Here is a 20,402-nt window from a genome sequence, read left to right as displayed (position 1 = left end):
CAGGGGGAAAGGGGTGGGGTGGGGGGAGACCTGCAGACATTTGAGGGACTACACAAAGTAGAAGAAGACAAGAATAACTCTGTGCAGATTTTTAAAAAAAAATTTTATGTTTTATTTTTTTATTTTGAGAGAGAGAGAGAGAGAGAGTGGGGGAGGGGTGGAGAGAGAGGGAGACACAGAATCTTTTCTTAAAAAATTTTTTTGTAATGTTTTATTTATTTCTGAGAGAGAGAGAGAGACAGCATGAGCAGGGGAGGGTCAGAGAGAGAGGGAGACACAGAATCTGAAACCGGCTCCAGGCTCTGAGCTGTCAGCACGGAGCCGACGCGGGGCTTAAACCCACGACGCATGAGATCATGACCTGAGCCAAAGCCAGACGCTTAACCAACTGAGCCACCCAGGCGCCCTGAGACACAGAATCTGAAGCAGGCTCCAGGCTCTGAACTATCAGCACAGAGCCCGATGCAGGGCTCGAACCCACAGACTGTGAGAATTTGACCGGAGCTGAAGTCGGATGCTCAACCAACTGAGCCACCCAGGCGCCCCAGACTCTGTGCAGTTTCCAAAGACAAACCAGAACCCCGCCTGATGCTGCAGGATTGTGGGCACTTGACCTAAGGCCGCTCCCACCAGATTCCTGATAGAAGACAGGCAAGCATCCTGTTCTCTAGGAGACAGATCCCAATTGGGAGGGCTCTTCCAGAAGGGTCCTGCTGTGCCCGGGGGCAGGGGGTTGGCCCTCCAGACCCCCATCTGACACCAGCATCCCACTGCACTGCAGGCGTGCAAGCTCACGCGTCACTGCTGACAGTGATTCCCCTTGACCAAACCTGTGAGGCTCCTCTGAGCCCTCTCCTCCACGAGACCTCACCCGTGGGCTCCTGCGTCCAGCCCAGCACAACCCAGCCGTAGCAAGAACCCTGTTTAGTCTGCCTGGCAAGAGGCCCCACCCCTGCCACTTGATGTCTGAGCAAGTTCCTCACCCCCCACCTTTTTTAAGTTTTTAAATTTATTTTGAGAGAGAGAGAGAGAGAAGGGGCAAGTGGGGGGAGGAGAAGAGAGAGAGGAATAGAGGGAATCCCAAGCAGGCTCTGGGCTAGCAGCACAGAGCCTGATGTGGGGATCAAACTCACCAACCATGAGATCACAACCTGAGACCTGAGCTGAAGTCAGATGCTTAACTGAGCCGCCTAGGCGCTCCCCCTCACTCCCTGCTTTAGACATTTTCGTACATCTTTGACTCGCCTGAGCAAGAATACTAAGTGCCATCGACTGAAGGTTTGTATGTTGACACGTAACTGCCAGTGTTTTGGATTTTGGAAGCAGGGTCCTTGGGTGGTGATGAGCTCCTGAGGGTGGGGGCCCCACTGGTGATATTAGTGCCCTTATAAAAGACACTCCAGAGGGGCGCCTGGGTGGCTTAGTCGGTTAAGCGTCCGACTTTCGCTTAGGTCATGATCTCGCGGTTCATGGGTTTGAGCCCCGCGTCGGGCTCTGTGCTGACTGCCAGCTCAGAGCCTGGAGCCTGTTCCAGTCTGTGACTCCCTCTCTCTCTGACCCTCCCCTGCTCACGCTGTCTCTCTCTCTCTCTCCTAGAGATAAATAAAACATTAAAAAAAATTTAAAAATAAATTAAAAAAAAAAAAAAAAGACACTCCAGAGAGTACTCTTGCCCCATCCACCGGTGAGGACACAGTAAGCACACACTGACCATGAACCAGGAATCAGGCTTTCACCAGACGCTGACCTAGCAGCACCTCAATCTCAGACTTTCCAGCTTCCAAAATTGTGCAAGCTGTTGTTTATAAGCCACCCTGTCTGTAGTAGCCTGTTAGGGTTGAGACCCTCTCTCTGCTCCCTGGTAGAAATCTCCAGCTGTCTCTGGTGTATTCGGAGTTCAGCTCAGTTGTATACTGAGCATCTTTCTACTCTGGCTGAATAAAATATCTTTACCACCTTTAACTAGTACCCAGCTCTGTGTATCTGTGGCTATAACCACTTCAGATCCAATACATCAGGGCATCGAAATAGTAACCTCTGAACATGCCAGTCTGGCATACGATTATTTTGAGCTGAAGACAAGTGAGAAACCCCCCACCCACACACACACACACAGGATGGGTTTTATGCTCTTCTCTCTGCCTAAAAGCAGGACATAAATACCCCTTGTAAAGATGTTGCTGCCATCCCTATAGCAAGAAAGGGACAATTACCTTATTACCAGAGATGGAGACAGCACTGAGATGAGTCTGCATAAGAAAACCTTACTATAACCCTTTTACTTTCCCACTATTTAACCTCCAAAGAAGCCCAAAGTCCCTTTTGTCAGTTCTGCACAACATATCACCCTTTGTTAAAATTGCATATAGGCCCCCAAGTCTGTTGCTTTGGGTTTTTCTATTCTTTTCTATGAAGCCCCTATGCACATTAAAAAATCAAATAAAATCCATAGACTTTTCTTCTGTTATTCTGTCTTTTGTCAGCTTAATTCGCAGACCTCAGGCTCAAACCTAAGAGGATAGAAAGATTTCTTCTCCCTATGCCTCAGAAGAATAAATGCACAAAACTCGTCGTTTGAAACTTTATATTTCCTTTCACACTTTAATTTTATGTTTCTGTTCCTCTGATTAAAAGTGGCAAATGTGGCTACAAACCAAAAATCAAAATCTTTAGGTGAATTAGATCATGCTGGGGAAATATAATGAAATGCAATGAAATCTGCTCCCAATCCAGAGAAGCTCTCAACAAAGAGAGAAGAAAAAGAAAACAATTTTGTTGTCAAATGAACATGACCACCAGACCACCCAAGAGATGTTCCCAGGTCCTTCTTCAGTCATTGAAAAGAGTTATGTGCATTTCAAAAGGACAGAGAAAGAAAGTCTCTTATTTTCAACAGGGAGAACCAAACCTCTTGTTTTTTATTGTATTTTTTCTTACAGTGAGAGGTTTTCTGGGAGCTTTAAAAATTGTGGTGCCAGGTCCCTCCACAGAGATTCTGAGCTGCCCATGCACAGGGTTGCTTAAAGCTCCCCAGGGGAGGGGCACCTGGGTGGCTCAGTTAGTTAAGTGTCCAACTTCAGTTCAGGTCATGATCTCAAAGTTCACAAGTTCAAACCTCGCACTGGGCTCTGTGGTGACAGCGAGGAGCCTGGAGCCTGCTTCAGATTCTGTCTCTCTCTCTCTCTGTCCCTCCCCACACTAGTGCTCTGTCTTTCTGTCTCTGTCTCTCAAAAAAATCAAAATTTAAAAAAATTAAAAAAAAAATTAAAGCTCCCTGGAGGAGACCGAGGGCATCCCACTGTGTAGCCCCCTCATAAAGCTCAGCTTTAAAGCAAACCTTCTTTGGCAAGGAGTTCCCAGGAGGAAGGGACAAAATCAGTAATGTGGTAAGGAAGCAAGGCGACAGATCCAGAAAACAGGGCTTCTTTCCACAGGGCACCCCACCCCATGTCTGCAGTCACTGGCATGAAAGAGAAGAGGAACCTTACCGACTTAAAGGCTTCAAATACCTCTTTTCAAGACTAACCTTTTCAACAAATGCGGAGATGGCAGATGTGGTGTCAGCAAGGACTAGAGGGCTTATAGGAATTATGGTCGGTGGTGGTTATGTAAGAAACAGTTTTAGAGATGTGTGGGAAGTGTGGGGGCCACTCTGGACCCCAGAATTGCCATATTATTTTAAGATAAAGTCACTTAAGATTCAACAGATGCAAAGGAAAGCCTCCTTGGGGCTTCTCTTGTTTGACTAAAAGCAGCGAGTTCTGGGAAATGAGGCTGCCGTAAAGCCCCTCTCTAAGCAGCTTTCGGGCCCCAAGGACATGGAAAGACCACCGGCAGCTGTGGAGACAGATGGATCACAGCTTTCTTATCTCTTGTTCTCCCAGAAACCCACTTGCCTTTCCTAAAGAAGCTGTTTTCCCCACAGAGGCCATTTGCCCCCTCATAAGAAGCATTACATCCCATAATTAACATTGTCAGGCTCCCCAGCGCACACACAGTGTGGTTTCTCCTGTCTTTTCATCTGTCCTCCTCCAGGTATTGTCTGGGGCAGGCACACACGAACCCAGTGCTGTCTGGGGTTTGCTTAAATAACAAAGACGTTCTCTACCTAGACAAAACAACAGGCCAGATGCAGCAAACACAGTAAACAGCAGATCTGGGCAATTTGCGACGGGATGCATTGCTCTCTCGTGGGTCTTCTTGACATTTTTTAACTCAAGATTTGAACATTCCGTGATTCTATTTCCTAGAGTGAAAGACACCCTCCGCCCAGAAGACCCTGGCTGATGGAAAGGACAGCAGAGGGGTCGTGGCTCCCGCAGGATGTATTAGAATCAGAAACAAGTGCAAACTCTTCTGGCAGGCCATACGCCCGCCCCTCTTGCATGGCCCAGGCGCACCCACGGGGCTGCGTCCAGACTCTCCTGGTTGTGTGCGTCTACACCTGTATGCCTGTTTTCCTGCCTTCTTGCCGTGGCCCAGCCTCAGTTTCCTCATATGTCCACTAGGACTCGGGGACGCGCAGCCACCAGCCAGCCCTACGTCCGGGTTGTGGGCAGCGACCTGCCGTGGACTCGGCTGGACCCCAAAGGGTACACCATGACCAGTTCCCGTCTGATCTGGTCCTCCTTCCCTAACCCGGGATCTGGACGCTGCTCCCTCCCCTGACCACTGGAAGTCACCACCAGAGAGGCGGGGCTGCTGTGCGAGCCTCCCCCCACCCCACACCGCTGCTCCCCCTGCCCCAGCGACTCTACTTCATCCCCACCCTCACCCAGGGACCCCTCCCTTCACCTCCCCCTGCAGGGCCCTGCCACCTTACACCTCCCCCAACCGAGTGCCGCCCTGCTGCCTCCCCCCAGCGACCCCATTTCATCCCCACCCTACCCCCTTAACCTCCTGCGGCTGGGCCCTGCCCTCCTACACCTCCTCATCCCCCCGCGCTGGGAGCCCACACTTACTCCGTTTTTCCTCTCATCTCTTCCCCATTGGGGATCCACCCCTTGCCCCCCCAACCGCCCCACAACCCTCTCCCAGCCTCTCACAAATATCATCCCCCACTGGCGTTTGCTCCCTTCCTGAACACAAATTTCCATTCTCTATCATCCCTCTTCCCTCCTCCCGGCTGGGCTGCCAAAACCTCCTCCCTCCCACCCCTGACCCACTCTGAGCTGTCCCTGCCCCCATCCCCAGGTTGCTGACAGTGAGCCCCACAAACCCTCCCCGCACCCATCCTCTGCCCCACCTGAGAACTAGCCCCTACCACGCCGCCCCTGTCCCTGAGGTCGCCCCCCCCCATGCTGACGCCACAAAGCCCAGCACCCCCGGGGCCCCCACGCCCCCGCGGCCACCGCTCCTTGGTCTTCACTGCGCAAACGCAGGCTTTCCGGGGCGCTGTTTGCGCGCGCGTGGCTGGCGTGGCTGGGGACAACGGGCGTCCTGTGGCCCCCTCCCGGGTGGTGAGTACCAGTCCCTCCAGGGAGGAGGCAGGCGGGCTGTCACCCCGTGCGCTCAGAGGCTCAGGTGCGGGCGGCGTGCTTTGTTGCCCCAGGAGCAGACCCGGCTTCCAGGATGGTTACCACGTGGAACCAGACTGGTGAACTGGTTTCGCCCCACATTTACAGAAAAGCATTCTCGGACTGAGGGTGGCCTGTCCAGCTTCACTGACCTGGGGCCCTTGGGCCGCTGGCCCGGATTCTGATCCAGAGCCCCAACTCACCAGCTTGCCCCGCTGGCCGCGTTTCTGTTGGGTGGGCAGCAGTGCACCTGAGGGTGGCAGAGAGCAGAGGGAGACACTGACCCCCACAGTGTCTGCAGAGACAGCTCCAGATAAATTGAACCAGTGTCACGGACCATGGGAGGCGCTGGGATAGTGACTGAAGTTCAGAAATGATGTTCAAATCCCCTAACAGGGCCCCAATAACCGCCCTGTGAACTAGAGGGGGCTTTGGACCTCCATGGCCTAGGGTCAGGGAGTGACCAGGTCACACGCCCAGTGTGACCGTGTATGTGTGTGCATGTGTGTGCATGTTTGTGTATGCATGTGCATGTGTATGCATGTATGCGTGTGCATGTGTGCCTGTTTATGTGTGCATGTGTTTGTGTGTGCATGTATGTGTGTGCATGGGTGCCTGTTTATATGTGTGTGCATGTGTGTGCGTGCATGTGTGTATGTATGTGCATATCTGCATGTGTGAATGTGTGTGCGTGAATGTGTGCATGTGTGTTGTGCGTACATGTGTGTCCTTGCGTGCATGTGTGTGTTTGTATATGTGTGTTTGTGTGTGTGCTTGGGTGTATGTGCGTGCATGTGTGCATGTTCTGTGCATGAGTGCATGTATGTCCCGTGCATGTGTGTATACTGTGTGTATGCGGGTGTGCATGTATGCCTGCATGCACACACATGGGAATATGTTTTGTGCATGTGCATGCGCTTTTGTGTATGTGTGCATGTGTCTGTGCGCTGTGTGTGCGCGTCCGTGCGTGTATGCACACACACTGTGTGCCCTGCACTGCACCTTGTCGAGGAACACCAGAGCTAGCCCGTTGTCAGAACAGTAATGACAGACTTTGTTCAGGAGTACTGCAATAGGCTCTGAGAGACCCCAGCATAGAACCGGCTCACTCAGTATATGCTGGACAAGTGGGGGGTTATGGCGATTCAGGGAAGTGGGGGGTCAGTGATGGAAAACCACTAAGAGGGAGATTCTTGCCAAACTGGCCTAACAGGATTCTTGCTGTAGACAGGTCAGTGGGAGGTGAGGAGCCAGATCAGACATCATGTGGAGGTTGTGTGTGGGGGTGCTCTAACTCAATTTAGCAAGATTCTCCCTAAAGTGGGTGGGGCCGGCCACAGACAGGGGTGTGAGGGACACTCTACTTCCTGCTCAGGAGGCATGGATGCCTTGGAACTTGCCAGAAAGCTGCAGGAGGAGGCCACATGCTCCATCTGCCTTGACTATTTCACGGACCCGGTGATGACCTCTTGCGGCCACAACTTCTGCCGGGAGTGCATCCGGCTGACCTGGGAGAAGGCCAAAGGCAGGAAAGGGGGGAGGAAGCGGAAGGGTTCCTTCCCCTGCCCCGAGTGCCGGGAGCTGTCCCCCCAGAGGAACTTGCGGCCCAACCGCCTGCTGACCAAGATGGCCGAGATGGCACGGCAGCACCCCGACTTCCAGAGCAGGGACCTGTGCGCAGTGCACCAGGAGCTGCTGAAGCTCTTCTGTGAGGACGACCAGATCCCCATCTGTGTGGTGTGCAGGGAGGCCCGGGAACATCGGCCCCACAGGGTGGTCCCCATTGAGGAGGCGGTGCAGGAGTACAAGGTGGGCACAGGGACATCCTGGTGTGTGCACCAGGCAGGAGAAGAGTCCCCGTAACATACGGCCCAAGTGTCCACGTGCTCCCACAATGAAGCGGGTGGCCGGAATCCACACTTCTGGGGGTCCTGCCCAAGGTCTGTCCAGCTAGGGCTCCAGCACCATTGGGAAAGAGCTCTCCTCCTTGTTCCCTGTCCTCACTGGGTGGGGAGCTCTGTGGGGTTTCTTGTCTGAGCACACCAATCCCATTCCTGGGATGCCGCCCTTGAGACCTGATCGCCCCCAGGAGCCCCACCTCCTCACGCCATGCTGGGGTTTCAGATTCAGTGTGTGGGCTTGGAGACATGTGCAGAGTCCAGCAGAAAGCAAATATAGGGAAACTCATGAAGAGAAGGGCTGTTAGTGCAGGTGCATCTGGGCGCCAGCTTGCCTTCTTCTTGTAGCGCCATAAACCTTGGAAGAGGGCATTCCTGGCACTTCTCTCCTTTACCAGATAAGGGGAGGCTCAGGAAGGCATCTTTCTGTAGTGCTCTTCCTCGATTGGCTCCAGCTCATAATAACCGTCCTGCCCAAGGGGCACGTCTTGGGTGGTGTCCTTCCCCAGGACCCCCTCACATCCCTCTCTGGGGTGGGGGCACTGTGCAGATTCTCTGACCTCCAACCCCCTGCGGTCTGTGTGTCCCACAGCTGAAGCTGCAGGCGGACATGGGGCACCTTCGGGAGGAGATGATGAAGACTGGGAGGCTGCAGGCCAGGGAGAGGCAGACCTTGGCGGAATGGCAGGCAGGTGTTGGGAGCGAGATGCACACAGGAGCTGCATTGTGTGGGCAGGCCTGCACAAGCCCTGTGTGGATGCGAACACATACCCGGAGCTTGGGATTTTCGATAGAATCAGGATCCAGAACACGGATCAGAGATGCAAGGAGGAGAGCACAGGGACACTTGGGTGCTGCTGCTTAGGGCTCAGCTGGTGACCCCACAGAGGGGCTCCCTCCCCTGCTGGATTGGCTCCTTCTCCGTGCCTCAGCAGGGCCCTGGGGGGGGGGGGGCGGTGCCAGCATCCTGGGAGCTGCCCTCTCGGGAAAGGGAGCGGATGCCACTGGGCAGCTGGGGGTCCTGGCAGAGCCTCACACCTGCACCTCCCACCGCCCACCCCCTGCAGGAGAAAGTGAAGGAGCAAAGGCGGCGCATCATGGTGGAGTTTGAGAAGGTGGGCCTCTTGCTCCTGGAGGAGGAGCAGCGTCTGCTCCAGGCCCTGAAGGCCGAGGACGAGGAGGTGGGGGCCAGACTGCGGGAGAGCTCGGCCACCCTGGAGCGGCAGGGTCACTCCCTGGAGATGCTGCTGCTGCAGCTGGAAGACAGGAATGAGCACAGTCCACTGCAGATGCTGCAGGTGAGGGGACGCCCTGCTCCTGGGGAGATGCCTGCTCCTGGGGGGAGGACGCCTGCTCCTGGGGGTAGGATGCCTGCTCCTGGGGGGACGCCTGCTCTTGGGGGGATGGATACCTCCTCTGGGGGGAGGAGGATACCTCAGCACCTCTGCTTACCTGGGGTCGTGGGGAGAACCTCAGGAGCCCTGCTCACCTGTCTGGGGGGAGTCCTCAGCACTCCTTACCCACCTCGGGGGGAGAGGAGACCTCAGCACCTCTGCTCACCTGTCTGGGTTGTGGGGAGTTCTCAGCACCCCTACTTACCTGGGAGGGGGAGAGGAGACCTCAGCACCCCTGCTCACCTGGGTTGGGTGGGGGGAGCACAGGCCCATCTGTGGTTGACTGAGTGACTTCTGGAACTAATACACACTGGGGAAGGCTCTGACTCACCTCAGGCTGCCTCACAAAGACCACAGGAGGCGGGGAGTGTGGGATCCATGCACCGGCAGGGCCGGTTCCTCCCCAGGTCTCTCTCCCTGATGTATACATGGCCATCTTCTCCCTGTGTCCTTGCACAGTCATCCCTCTGGGCCTGTCTGTGTCCTAAACTCCTCTCCTTGCAAGGACACCAATGTTAGGGAGTTAGGGTCTCACCCTAGTGACCTTGTTATACCGTCATCAGCTCTTATTGACCCAATCCCCAAGTACAGTCCCCCTCTGAGGTTCTGTGGCCTGGGGCTCCAGCGTATGAATTTGAAGCAGTCAGCCCATGACAGGCTCCCGTCCTGCAGATGTGTGTCCACTCCTTTTCTAGCCCAGGGAGGCGGCTTGGGGGCAGCTGTCATCATTGTGGTGATGTGGGGCACGGACACACTGACCCAGATAGGCACCCATGACTTCACAGGCAGGAGGGAGTCATGTGATTGTGCCCCAGGATGGCAACCACGAGAGGCCACAGCTGGCCTTGCAGGGACAGGCCAGCATACTGAGGCCCTGAAAGTGGGGGGTTATGTCAACTGACAAGAGGGTGATTTGCCAACCATGTGGGGTGATGCGATCCACGGGGACAGATAAGATCCCACACACTCCCGTGCGCGTGTCCACGACAGAAGCAAACCCCACATGCAGGGAACGCCTGCCTCCTTCCTGTCTGCCCGGCTCAGGCCCAGCTTTTGGTCGGTTGTCCTGACCTCCATGGGTCCTGTTTCCAGGAAGGGTCCTGCTCTAGATGACAGGTTATCCACTAGCCCAGGCCTAGAGGAATGTTCTGTCTTCTTTAACAAGCAGCCTATCTGCAAGCTAACCCGCTGCCTTCTCTGTAACTTGCGGTGAGGCTGAACTACAGAAGGCACACTGGTGGTCATCTGCCCTGTCCCCCCAGTCCCACCACACAGGCATCATGTGGGGAGAGCAGGAGGCTGGGCCAGGCCAGAGCATAGGCTTCCTGTGTGCAGCCCAGTCTGGGTTATGCTCTGGAGTGGGGACACAGGGCCATGGGAAAACACCGTAGCCTCTAGCTCTACAGACCAGAAAGGCAGAAGCAACACCTTAGACCCCTAAAGGAGCCTTGCCAATCTCCCTCCCTCTGTGTCTTGCAGGATATGAAGGAGCTCTTGAACAGGTTTGTGGCCACCTATGGGGGAGGGAGGCAGTGATGGGCACAGGGAGGGCTCTGCATGGGGCTGGAGGGGACAATGACCCTGTGTCCACTGGAGGAAGAACAGCCTGAGTGTGCAGTACCCAGAGGTCACCCCCACTGTGCTGAGGACAGTCTGCAGGGTCCCCGGACAGATAGAGGTGCTCAAGAGTTTCCAAGGTAAACAGGGGCCAAGCAGGGGGGCAGGGGACCGTCCTGTATGCGACACTCACACTCTGTACCCTTTCCATTCCTATGGGGGGACACGGTGAGATGCCCCAATGGCCCCCCAGCTCTCAGCTCCTTAGCACCACCAATGTAGACAGCTGGGGGAAGGACCCCAGTGACCCAGGTCCACAGCTGGACTCAGCCCTGGGGGGTGGTTAGGGAGAGCAGGGATGATTCGCTGCCCATCCCCCGCCTGTCTGCAGAGGATGTGGTGCTGGACCCCACCACTGCCTACCCTTACCTCCTCTTATACGAGAGCCGCCAGAGGCGCTACCTGACCACGCCACTGGAGGGCGCGCTCCACAGCAAGGAACGGTTCCTGGCCTACCCCTGCGCCGTGGGCCGGGAGACTTTCTCCTCTGGCAGACACTACTGGGAGGTGGGCATGAACCTCACCGGTGACGCACTCTGGGCTCTGGGCGTGTGCAGGGACAACGTGAGCCGGAGGGACAGGGTCCCCAAGTGTCCCGAAAATGGGTTCTGGGTGGTGCAGCTGTGCAAAGGCAAGAAGTACATGCCCAGCGCATCCGCCCCAACCCCTGTCACGCTGGCCGAGCCCCCCAGCCACATGGGGGTCTTCCTGGACTTTGAGGCGGGGGAAGTGTCCTTCTACAACCTGAAGGACGGGTCCCATCTGCACACCTACGCCCAGCAGCAATTCTCCGGCCCCCTGCAGCCCTTCTTCTGCCTGGGGGCCCCCAAGTCAGGCCAGATGGTCATCTCTACAGTGACCCTGTGGGTGAAGGGATAGGGGCACAGGCCGGGGGAAAGGGGTCGCGGGCGTCCCTGGTTTCTCCGGAAGGTGCGGTGGTCCCGCTCAGCACAGGCCACCAGCCAGACCTATCTACGGTGGAGCGCTTGTGAACCACTGGCTGGCTGCGCAAGGCGGTTTCGCAAAGCTTATCTATAATCGCGATTAAAGTCGTTAAATGTCAAGAGACTGCATTCACACACGCGTTATAAAGGAAACTTTGAAAGCCGCTGGGTGTCACATTGGGCCAATTCTAAGTGGGGACATCCGTGCCAGGCGCAGCGTGGGGTGCTACCCTTCGACACACGCCCACGAAAGGATGCTGCCTGAGCATTGGTCACTGGGACACGTAGAGCCGGTCCACCTTGTCTTCCAAAGCTTCCACGTGTGCACCCTTCGCGGGTGTCAGGGGAGGGGGGGCCGTGGGAAAATGAAACTTTTCAAACTGCATCGCTAAAACCCTCAGAACCGTCCGGCCTTGAAGGTGAACCTGCAGGGATCATGGATCTCGGGTGGAAGAGTCTCTTCACCCCCACCCCCGCCCTCGCAGTTTCAGGCTCATTAACTACCTCACGACAGGCCGGGAACCCCAGAATCCCAGTCGGTGAAAGTCTACCGTAAAGCCAGAGTCCCTACAGGCCCAGCTCCTTTCTGCACAGATCCTGATCGTGCCCGGCCCACGGGGAACGTCCCGGAGCTCGCCACAAGCGGGCTCAGGCTCCCCTTGTCCTCGCAGTCACTGTACAGCGCGGGGAATCCAGTGAACGTGCGGGGCTCCCGCTGCCCCGGGTCCTGCAACCGTCCCTTTCAGGAATCCGAGGGGGAGATGACCCAGAGCCAGCAGCGCGCGCCCAAGNTCCTCTTCCTGTCTGCCTTTTGGAGCTCTGTGCCCCGCGCGTCCCTGGAGCCCAGAGTCCCGCGACCCCAGGTGCCCCGCGCCCCGGAGCCCACAACCCCCGGACCCCTGGCGCTTCGCGTCCCCGGAGTCCCCGCGTCCCCCTGTGCCTGAGCCTCGCGACCTCGGGTTGCCCGAAGCCTGCGTCCCCGGAGCCCTAGTGTCCCAGCGCGCTCCCAGGAGTCCCGGCGACTGAGGCCACCCTCCGCCCGAGCCCGCGGAGAGCGCCGCCCTCCTCCGCCCCACCAGCACCATGGCCGCCCCCGACCTGTCCACTAACCTCCAGGAGGAGGCCACCTGCGCCATCTGCCTTGACTACTTCACCGACCCTGTGATGACCGACTGCGGCCACAACTTCTGCCGCGAGTGCATCCGACGTTGCTGGGGACAGCCCGAGGGCCCGTACGCCTGCCCAGAGTGCCGCGAGCTGTCCCCGCAGAGGAACCTGCGGCCCAACCGCCCGCTCGCCAAGATGGCCGAGATGGCGCGGCGCCTGCACCCGCCGTCGCCCGTCCCGCAGGGCGTGTGCGCCGCGCACCGCGAGCCGCTGGCTGCCTTCTGTGGAGACGAGCTGCGCCTGTTGTGCGCCGCCTGCGAGCGCTCCGGGGAGCACTGGACGCACCGCGTGCGCCCGCTGCAGGACGCGGCCGACGACCTCAAGGTGTGCGGCGGGGCCTGGCTGGAGTCGGGGCCCGGAGGTGGGGAGCGGGATCCCGCTCGGCCCGTGCGGGATCCGAGGACTGGCGGGATCCGGGAACTGGAGTGTTCCTGGCCGGGGTGCAGGGGGTTCAGGGAGTGCTCGAGCAGCGGTTCCCCGGCCGGCGCCATCCCGCGCCTGGGACACCACTCACCAGTGGGGCACCGGCTTGTAGATCGGGGATAGGCGTGCTGCCTGAGAGGCTGACATGGTGGGAGTCTGGAGTGAGGACTTGGCAGGGATGGAGCCCAGAAAAGGAGAAAGCAGGGAGAGAACCTTAGATGTGGCTGTGTAAACAGACTCGGACTCAACCCTCGTAGGGTCGTGGGCAAGGCAAGGCAGGGCAGTGGGGTGGAGAGGAGATATGAGAAGCCAGCTGGGCTGGGATGGGTGGGACAGAGCCATTGCCCTGAGAGGCAAGGTACCAGGACCCCACGAGGTGCCAGGCTTTCTGAGTGGGATGCGTGAGGCCACTGATGCCACCTGACTTGCCAGGGATCCGCCCTGCTTTGACCCCTGGCGGCGAAGCCTCTTACCTGTTCTGGAAACGCATTTCCTTAAAATACAAACCAGCCCGCACACAACTGCTGAGAGTTCAGGGCAGACGCATCTGCAGTACCCCCTCCCCCCCGGGTTTTGGGAGCGTTTGCTCCTGGAGCCCGAGGTACGGAGCACATGGGGGACACCTTGCCAGCATTTTACTGGTTTGTGTTTTGTTTCATGGTCGGGGGTGTGTGTCTGCTGGCCTGCTCCATGGACGGGGCTTAGCCACTGGAACCAATACTTGGCCGGTTTGTTGCTGTTTTAGAACAGGACAAACTCAGACCCTGACATGCATCTGTGGGCTTGTCCTGACGTAGACCCCTGTAGTCTTGCTTCGCACTTTGAGGTACCACACGAGGATGCCACCCCTTCTGTCAGCCTAGCAAATGTGCTCTCCTGTCACTGAGTGGAAAGTGACAACAGGAGCAGAGAGTGACCAGCAGCTCTCCAGAGGCCCCTTCTGGCTGGCCTGATACAGCCTCTTGGGGTAGCACTTAAACCCCTTCCTATTGTAGGGGAGGGCAAAGCTTTTTCTCTAACCTGTTAGGTTCAGTAACAGAGGCTTGTGAATTAAGCTAACAAAGGCAGAGTAACAAGTGAAAAAAAACACATAATTGTATTAGTCTTTAAATAAATTTTTTTTTACTGTTTATTTTTGAGAAAGAGAGAACATGAGCAGTGGAGGGGCAGAGAGAGAGGGGGACACAGAATCTGAAGCAGGCTCCCGGTTCTGAGCTGTTAGCACAGAGCTGGCTCCGGGGCTTGAACTCATGAGCCACGAGATCATGACCTGAGCCAAGACTGAGCCACCCCGGTGCCCCATAATTTTGTTAGTCTTTTAAATGTTACATGGCATAAGGGCTTCACAGAGATGAAATTAAAAACTCCTATAGACATGGGATTATGTTCCACTTTAACAAAGGGCCATAAGCTGGGGAGAAGTGGCTAGACAAAGGAAAGTGACTTAGGACTTGTAGGGCCGGTAAGTTGTGGGAAAGGAACTAGAGAATATATGGGGGGAGCAGATGGAAGATCAGGGCTTTCTGAGTCATCAGGTCCGTTCAGGCACACTTCTGTCTGACAAAGACCTTGTGATGAGTGCTGTCCCCTTCCCGGTACAGACAGGGAGGGTACCCTTCTTATGTGAAATTTCTGCTCTGCCTTGAGGCAGAAAGGAGGAGGGCAGAGGGCTCTTCCTGCATCTGCTCCAGATAGGCCCTCTCTGGGGTGGCACCTTCAGACCTCCTTCCTTGTACTAGCGGGTAGCTGCCCTTCATCCTGGGGGTGCCCAGCACACCATCCTTACCTGTCCCCAACGGGCTGTGCCTGGCATTCACACACCCTGGGGTCCTAGGTCCCCAAAAGCGCCGCCTCCCGGGCCTTAGTCCATCTAGAAGGCGACTGGACAGCATAGTCAGGTGGGGAGATGTGAGGCCTGTAGGGAGCCCAGAGAAAGCGTGGGGAGGGAAAGGTGGCTGAGTCGAGGCTGGGGGTGTGGGAGATCGGAGACATAGGCAAGGGGCCTCGGTGCTGGGAGGGCCTCTCTGGTTGATTTGAGGCTGTCCCATGTGTCGTGCCCACTGGGGCTGACTGGAGTGGGGACAGGGCCAGCCTAGCCAGAGTCACAGCGGCTTCAACTCCCTGTAGGGAAAGCTGGAGAAGTCCCTGGAGCATCTGCGGAAGCAAATGGAGGATGCGCTGCTGTTCCAGGCCCAGGCCGAGGAGACCTGTGCCCTGTGGCAGGCAGGTGGCGCGGTGCCTGAGGTGCCCAGGGTCCCAGCATGGGGGTGGCAGGCAGGCGGGCTCCTCCCTTGTGCTGCGTATTCAGAGGGGTCTCTGTGCCAGACTCTGTCTGTGTGTAACCCTCCCGTGGGGTAAGTTGGGGACGGGACAGGGCGTGGGGGCCCCAGGTGGGGGATTGGTGGGGGCCCGGGCCCTCAGCTGCCCTGTCCGCCCCGCAGAAGATGGTGGAGAGCCAGCGGCAGAATGTGCTGGCGGAGTTCGAGCGGCTTCGCCGGCTGCTGGCGGAGGAGGAGCAGCGGCTACTGCAGAGGCTGGAGGAGGAGGAACTGGAGGTCCTGCCCCCACTCCGGGAGAGCGCCGCCCGCCTGGGGCAGCAGAGCACGCAGCTGGCTGAGCTCATCGCGGATCTGGAGGGGCGCTGCCAGCTGCCAGCTCTGGGGCTGCTGCAGGTGAGCTGGGGTGTGCGCGGGGGAGGGGGAGTGGCTCTGGGTGGGGACGGGCTTATGCGCCAGAGGGGAGGAAAGCAGAGGAATTTGCCACGGAGCGGGCACTTTGCGCGCTCACCTCCGCATCACCCACCTGTCAGAGGTGGGAGTGGGGGTAGCTGGGCCAGGCCACATGTGGCTGCGGGTCCTGCGGAGTGCGAGTGCGTACAGATGCGGAACTCCATGCACAACCGCAGAACTGCTCTGCTGCCTGTCCCGGAGCCCTACTGGGCCATGTGACAGGTGGCGTCCGGGGTCTGTGGGTCACCAGGGTAGCTCCAGAGGTTCCGGTCCCTTGGGCCGAGAAGCTTGGTAGGTGTCCTGTAGGGTTCCTCCAGCAGCCTCGTGTGGCCCTGAAACTGCCTGGCTCCTGGCAGAGGGCAGGAGTGAGGGCGCTGCATGTGCAGCCCGGCGCCTCCCACTGCACGGGTTGGGGGGGGGGGGTTGACCTCCTGCGTCTCACTGACCAGGCAGAGGCTCCTGACTGCCCTCCTGGGGTTTGAACTTGGTCCTTCTGCCCCTGCTGAGACACCAGGAGGTTTCAAGCCTGGGAAAAGGAAGAACCAGAGGCCACTGTCTGGTGGGGGTTCCAGGAGTAGGCTGTGGTCAGTGAGGTGGAGTCTGGGCAGCCAGCCAAGAAGGTCGGGGGAAGTGAACGGGGCTGGAGAAGCCAGGCGCACCGCTAGTTCTGGAAAGAGGAGGGGTCGGCCCCAGACATGAGGGCAGAGCCCCAGGTCTGTGTGAAACGTGATTTGTGGTCTCAACTGGCCTTCTGCACTCCTGCATTTCATGCTGAATGTGGCCACCTGTCCCATAGTGACTCCTGCCTGTTCCCCCACCTGCACCTGCCCTCTGCTGCCCACCCCCGCCCCACGTACTCACATCTCCTGGCCTGGGTCTTGGCTTGGCTGGGAACCCCCATCCCTTCTCCCGTCACTCCCGCCCCAGAGCCCCCTTTGCCTGTGTTGGGGGTGGAGGGTGGGAGAGCAGCCCCTGGCAGTGCCCTGTGTACTGGTGTGAGGGAGTGAGGCCAGGTGCACCGGTACCTTTGGACCTCAGGGGTAGGCGGAGGACTGCTGCATGGAGTGGGAAGTTGGGTCCTGGCACCTGGGGTGGGTGGGGGTGTGTGCCCTCATGGACAGAGGAAGTGAGGATTTGGGTGACTTCTAGGAGCTCACACCTCTGAGTCCCAGCTGTGTGACAGAGTCTGGGGGTCCCAGGCTCCTCCTGTAGCCATCCTGGGTCCGCACAGAGCCTTTTCCTAAAGGGATGTGTGTCTCTGAGGGGCGAGCTGGTCTACACAGAGGCCAGCCCCTTTCCTGGAGCTCAGGGCCCCCCACATGACCCTCGGTGTAGGCAGGGCCTTGTGATAACCAGAACTGTACCTATCATTCCCCCGTGCCTCCCTCGGTGGGCTGCCCACCCAGCAAAACTACTAAGGACAGGCTGTTCCTGCTTTGCATTCTGCCCACATCCTTGTGCCCCAGGGCCTTTGCCCATGTCTCTTCCAGGCCTGCACAGTCTCCCTCATTGTACCATCAGAAGCTCACAGTCTCCCTGTTCCTTTGAGGCCCATTATGTCTTGTCATGCACCTCCCTTCTCCCGCCATCAAACCAACACACATACAGACCATCGCTTGTGTGTAGGATCTCCCACCTCGCGGGAAGCCCTCTCTGGGCACTACATCTTACTTCCTTCTACATGCCGCGGTCTGGCCTGCTATCTGGTGCACGGCATTTGCTGGGAATGACTGGGTGGGCTTCATGTGTGGCCCAGGCCCCTGCCATTCTCAGGTATGTTCTAGAAAGACCACAGGCTGAGGTGCTTCCCAGTGGCAGCCCATGTTTTAACTCACTGAATGTCTCAGCTCAGGCCGTGTGACAAATACACAGAGTGGGAGGTTCAAACAACAGTGCCCCAGTCTGGGGGACTGGAAGCCTGAGATCTAGGCGTGAGGCCTCTCTCCCTGGTGTGCGCACACTGTCTCCTCCCCATACCCTCACGTGGTTGTCCCTGTGTGTGTCTGTCCCCGATCCCATATTCTGAGGACCCCAGTCACGGATCAGGGCCCACCCGAGTGACCTGTTACCTGACCCACCTCTGTAAAGTCGCCATCTCAAACCCAGCCTTGTCCTGATGCCCTGGGGGTTAGGCCTGAGGACATCAGTCCCTGATGCCGAGTACGGTGCCTGCGTGAGTCACGGGAGAGAGGAATGTCAAGGGGAGAGGGCTCACGTGGAAGGCAGCTGTGAGTCCGGCCCCTGTGGGAGGGCAGGCAGCAGACGGCCAGGTACCTGTGAGCCCTGGAGGCCAGGACCCCCCTGTGTGTCCCCACCACCCAGGGGTGCTGGGGGCTCTGGGTGGGCAAGCAAGTAACCAGTGCCTTACATTCTCCACACATGCAGGGGCATCTTTCCAGGGTCCCCGTGTCTGAGCTGCACTTGGGACGCCCCATTGTGGGTTTCTGATCATTGGTGTGTGTGTGGTGGGGGGCAGAGCCAGGTCTTGGGGGGCACTGGTGACCAGGGCGTGGGGGTGCTCAGGGTCAGGGGACAGGCGCTGACCCGCGTGTGTCTCTCCCACAGGACATCAGGGACACCCTGCGCAGGTAGGAGCCCCGGCCTCTCCCCGGGACGCGGGAGGGGTGCAGGGTCAGGCTGCCACAGGGGTGACGTGTGCTCCGCCCTATCTAGGGTCCAGGATGTGAAGTTGCAGCCGCCTGAAGTGGTGCCCATGGAGATGAGGACGGTGTGCAGGGTCCCGGGGCTGGTGGAGGCCCTGCGGAGGTTCCGAGGTGGGTGCCCTTGTGGCCCAGGGGAGGTGCTGGTCCTGAGCGCCTGTGGGCATGCAGGTTGGGTCTGCCGCCAGAACAGACCCAGGCTCCCAGTTCCTCCCTCCAGTCCTGGAAGGCTCGGGTTCCAGATGACAGCTAAGGGAAGGCCGGCATGGCTGCTGGCCAATGCGTGTAGGAAGAGCAGAGTTCAGACCGCCCCCCCCCCCATTGGACAGGTGCCAGAGCGCCTGTGCAGACCCCAGACGTGGGGATCCCAGGGTGAGAGCAGGCTGGACACTCCCACCTTGCTCCAGGAGCTGGAAGAATGGACGTAGGGAGCCTTTGGGGTTTCTTGAGGTGCATGGAGAGGGAGTGTGGACTTCCTTCTGGAACATTCCGAGTTGCAACAGCATGCAGGCGGTTAGGTGATTGCTTTTAGGGTGGGAGTGGCATGGGGTGTGGCCAGTCCCCAGCCAGCCCCCACAGTGGTCCTCAAGGGTGCACACGGCAGCCCAATTGCTCACCCGATGACCTCCGCTCCGTCTGCAGGGGACGTGACCCTGGATCCTGACACTGCCAACCCAGAGCTGGTCCTGTCTGAGGACAGGAAGAGCGTGCGTCGGGGAGACCTGCGGCAGGCGCTGCCCGACAGCCCGGAGCGCTTTGACCCCGGCCCCTGCGTGCTGGGCCGGGAGCCCCTCACAACGGGCCGTCATTACTGGGAGGTGGAGGTGGGGGAGCGGGCCAGCTGGGCGCTGGGCGTCTGCAGGGAGACGGCCAACCGCAAGGAGAAGGGCGAGCTGTTTGCCGGCAACGGCTTCTGGATCCTGGTGTTCCTGGGCAGCTACTACAACTCGTCCGAGCGCGCCTTTGCCCCGCTGCGCGACCCGCCGCGGCGCGTGGGCATCTTTCTGGACTACGAGGCCGGGCACCTGTCCTTCTACAGCGCCACCGACGGCTCGCTCCTATATGCCTTCCCAGAGACCCCCTTCTCGGGGACCCTACGGGCCCTCTTCTCACCTCTGTCCAGCAGCCCCACGCCCATGACCATATGCAGGCTGAAAGGCGGGCCCGGGGACGTGCTGGCTCCCCAGTGAGGGGGAGGGGGACCCCCGTGGCTCCTCACCCTGGCTCCAGGGATCGGGGCCTTCAGGCTGCGTGGGACTCCAGGCGGATAGTGCTGCCCTCTGAGCCGGGGGAGGCGCACAGTGGAACTGAAGTCATGCACTGGCTCCTGGCAGTGTGTATGTGTGGGGCTGGCTGCGTCCTGTCCTGGGGGCCACAGGGCACTGAGACCCCGGTCACCAACTCTGGTTGCGGAGCCTTGCAGAGGTCTGGGGAGAGGCCCCACGGCCTGTGGGACATTCTGGGACTGAAGCCTGACCCCCTAGCAGGAGCCTTCCTTTACAAGGCGGGGTGGGATATGCTTGCTTCGGAACAGCCAGGTACCAGCTGGTATGCAGAGGCAGCCAGAGGAAGCTGGGAGTGCAGGTCATGGGGCCGAGTCACTGCGCCTCCTCCACCGATCGCAGACCACTTGGGTCTTCCTGAAAATGCTCTTCTCGGGCTCCCGGTCAGATGCAGGACATGTGGGGGGCCCCCTGGGGTGAGCAGGCAGAGAAGCCCACAGTCTCCCCTGGGCTGAGACCCCCTAGCTGGACTTGCCCTCTCACTGAGCTCCGTGGACCCGGATCCAGTCCCCAGATGTGTGCCCTGCCTGGGAGCTGGTGAGGCACAGACAGCTCCCTCCCCTTCCTGCAAACAGCCTGGGATTAGTCTTTGTTCAGACTCTTGGTCACTCTGCTTAAAGATGTGTGCGGATTCTTTGTACTCCTAGGTTTTATTTATTGTAAGGGCTGTTCTCACAGTAAATAAACTAACTGTTGTCTGTAATCCGATGTCTGCGGTTGAGGGAGTGAGGAAACGCAAAGTGGGGNCACGGGCACAACAGACTCCCAGCC

General features: G+C 58.3%; 2 protein-coding genes and 1 long non-coding RNA gene across 5 annotated transcripts in view; 2 read left to right on the top strand and 1 right to left on the bottom strand.

Moving 5' to 3' along the window:
• The window catches only part of LOC144224784 (uncharacterized), an 18,824-nt gene extending 6,283 nt beyond the window's left edge, over window positions 1–12,541 (bottom strand). The window contains exon 1 of the long non-coding RNA XR_013333135.1: window positions 12,480–12,541. This is a non-coding gene — a long non-coding RNA (uncharacterized LOC144224784). The remainder of the gene's footprint in view (window positions 1–12,479) is intronic.
• Window positions 5,376–11,489, top strand: TRIM17 (tripartite motif containing 17). Of its 3 annotated transcripts, none has more exons than XM_077755876.1 (7): window positions 5,376–5,459; window positions 6,892–7,325; window positions 8,007–8,102; window positions 8,482–8,712; window positions 10,288–10,310; window positions 10,414–10,505; window positions 10,757–11,489. In XM_077755876.1, exons 2-7 carry the CDS (start codon window positions 6,897–6,899, stop codon window positions 11,302–11,304), a joined length of 1,419 nt encoding a protein of 472 aa, XP_077612002.1. In that variant the 5' UTR covers window positions 5,376–5,459; window positions 6,892–6,896; the 3' UTR covers window positions 11,305–11,489. The 3 variants fall into 3 exon arrangements, with proteins under 3 accessions (XP_077612002.1, XP_077612001.1, XP_077612003.1); XM_077755875.1 differs by having other exon boundaries at window positions 10,405–10,505; XM_077755877.1 differs by lacking the exon at window positions 8,007–8,102 and having other exon boundaries at window positions 10,405–10,505.
• Window positions 12,166–20,334, top strand: TRIM11 (tripartite motif containing 11). The gene is made up of 6 exons (XM_077755878.1): window positions 12,166–12,860; window positions 15,087–15,182; window positions 15,401–15,631; window positions 18,254–18,276; window positions 18,362–18,462; window positions 18,991–20,334. Exons 1-6 carry the CDS (start codon window positions 12,453–12,455, stop codon window positions 19,536–19,538), a joined length of 1,407 nt encoding a protein of 468 aa, XP_077612004.1. The 5' UTR covers window positions 12,166–12,452; the 3' UTR covers window positions 19,539–20,334.
• The last annotated feature ends 68 nt before the right edge of the window (window positions 20,335–20,402 follow it).

The sequence above is a fragment of the Crocuta crocuta genome, unplaced genomic scaffold, assembly GCF_008692635.1.
Source record: "Crocuta crocuta isolate KB4526 unplaced genomic scaffold, BGI_CrCroc_1.0 scaffold526, whole genome shotgun sequence".
Lineage (NCBI taxonomy): Eukaryota > Metazoa > Chordata > Mammalia > Carnivora > Hyaenidae > Crocuta > Crocuta crocuta.
This window is presented reverse-complemented; position numbering and strand designations above follow the sequence as displayed.

Excerpts from the sequence above, each read along its gene's own strand:
- TRIM17 (XM_077755875.1), top strand. The coding sequence starts at position 6,897 with ATGGATGCCTTGGAACTTGCCAGAAAGCTGCAGGAGGAGGCCACATGC. Across the intron at positions 10,311-10,404 it reads ATGAAGGAGCTCTTGAACAG|GAAGAACAGCCTGAGTGTGC; the intron begins GTTTGTGGCCAC and ends TGTCCACTGGAG. Across the intron at positions 10,506-10,756 it reads GGTGCTCAAGAGTTTCCAAG|AGGATGTGGTGCTGGACCCC; the intron begins GTAAACAGGGGC and ends GCCTGTCTGCAG.
- TRIM11 (XM_077755878.1), top strand. The coding sequence starts at position 12,453 with ATGGCCGCCCCCGACCTGTCCACTAACCTCCAGGAGGAGGCCACCTGC. Across the intron at positions 12,861-15,086 it reads ACGCGGCCGACGACCTCAAG|GGAAAGCTGGAGAAGTCCCT; the intron begins GTGTGCGGCGGG and ends AACTCCCTGTAG. Across the intron at positions 18,277-18,361 it reads ATCAGGGACACCCTGCGCAG|GGTCCAGGATGTGAAGTTGC; the intron begins GTAGGAGCCCCG and ends CGCCCTATCTAG.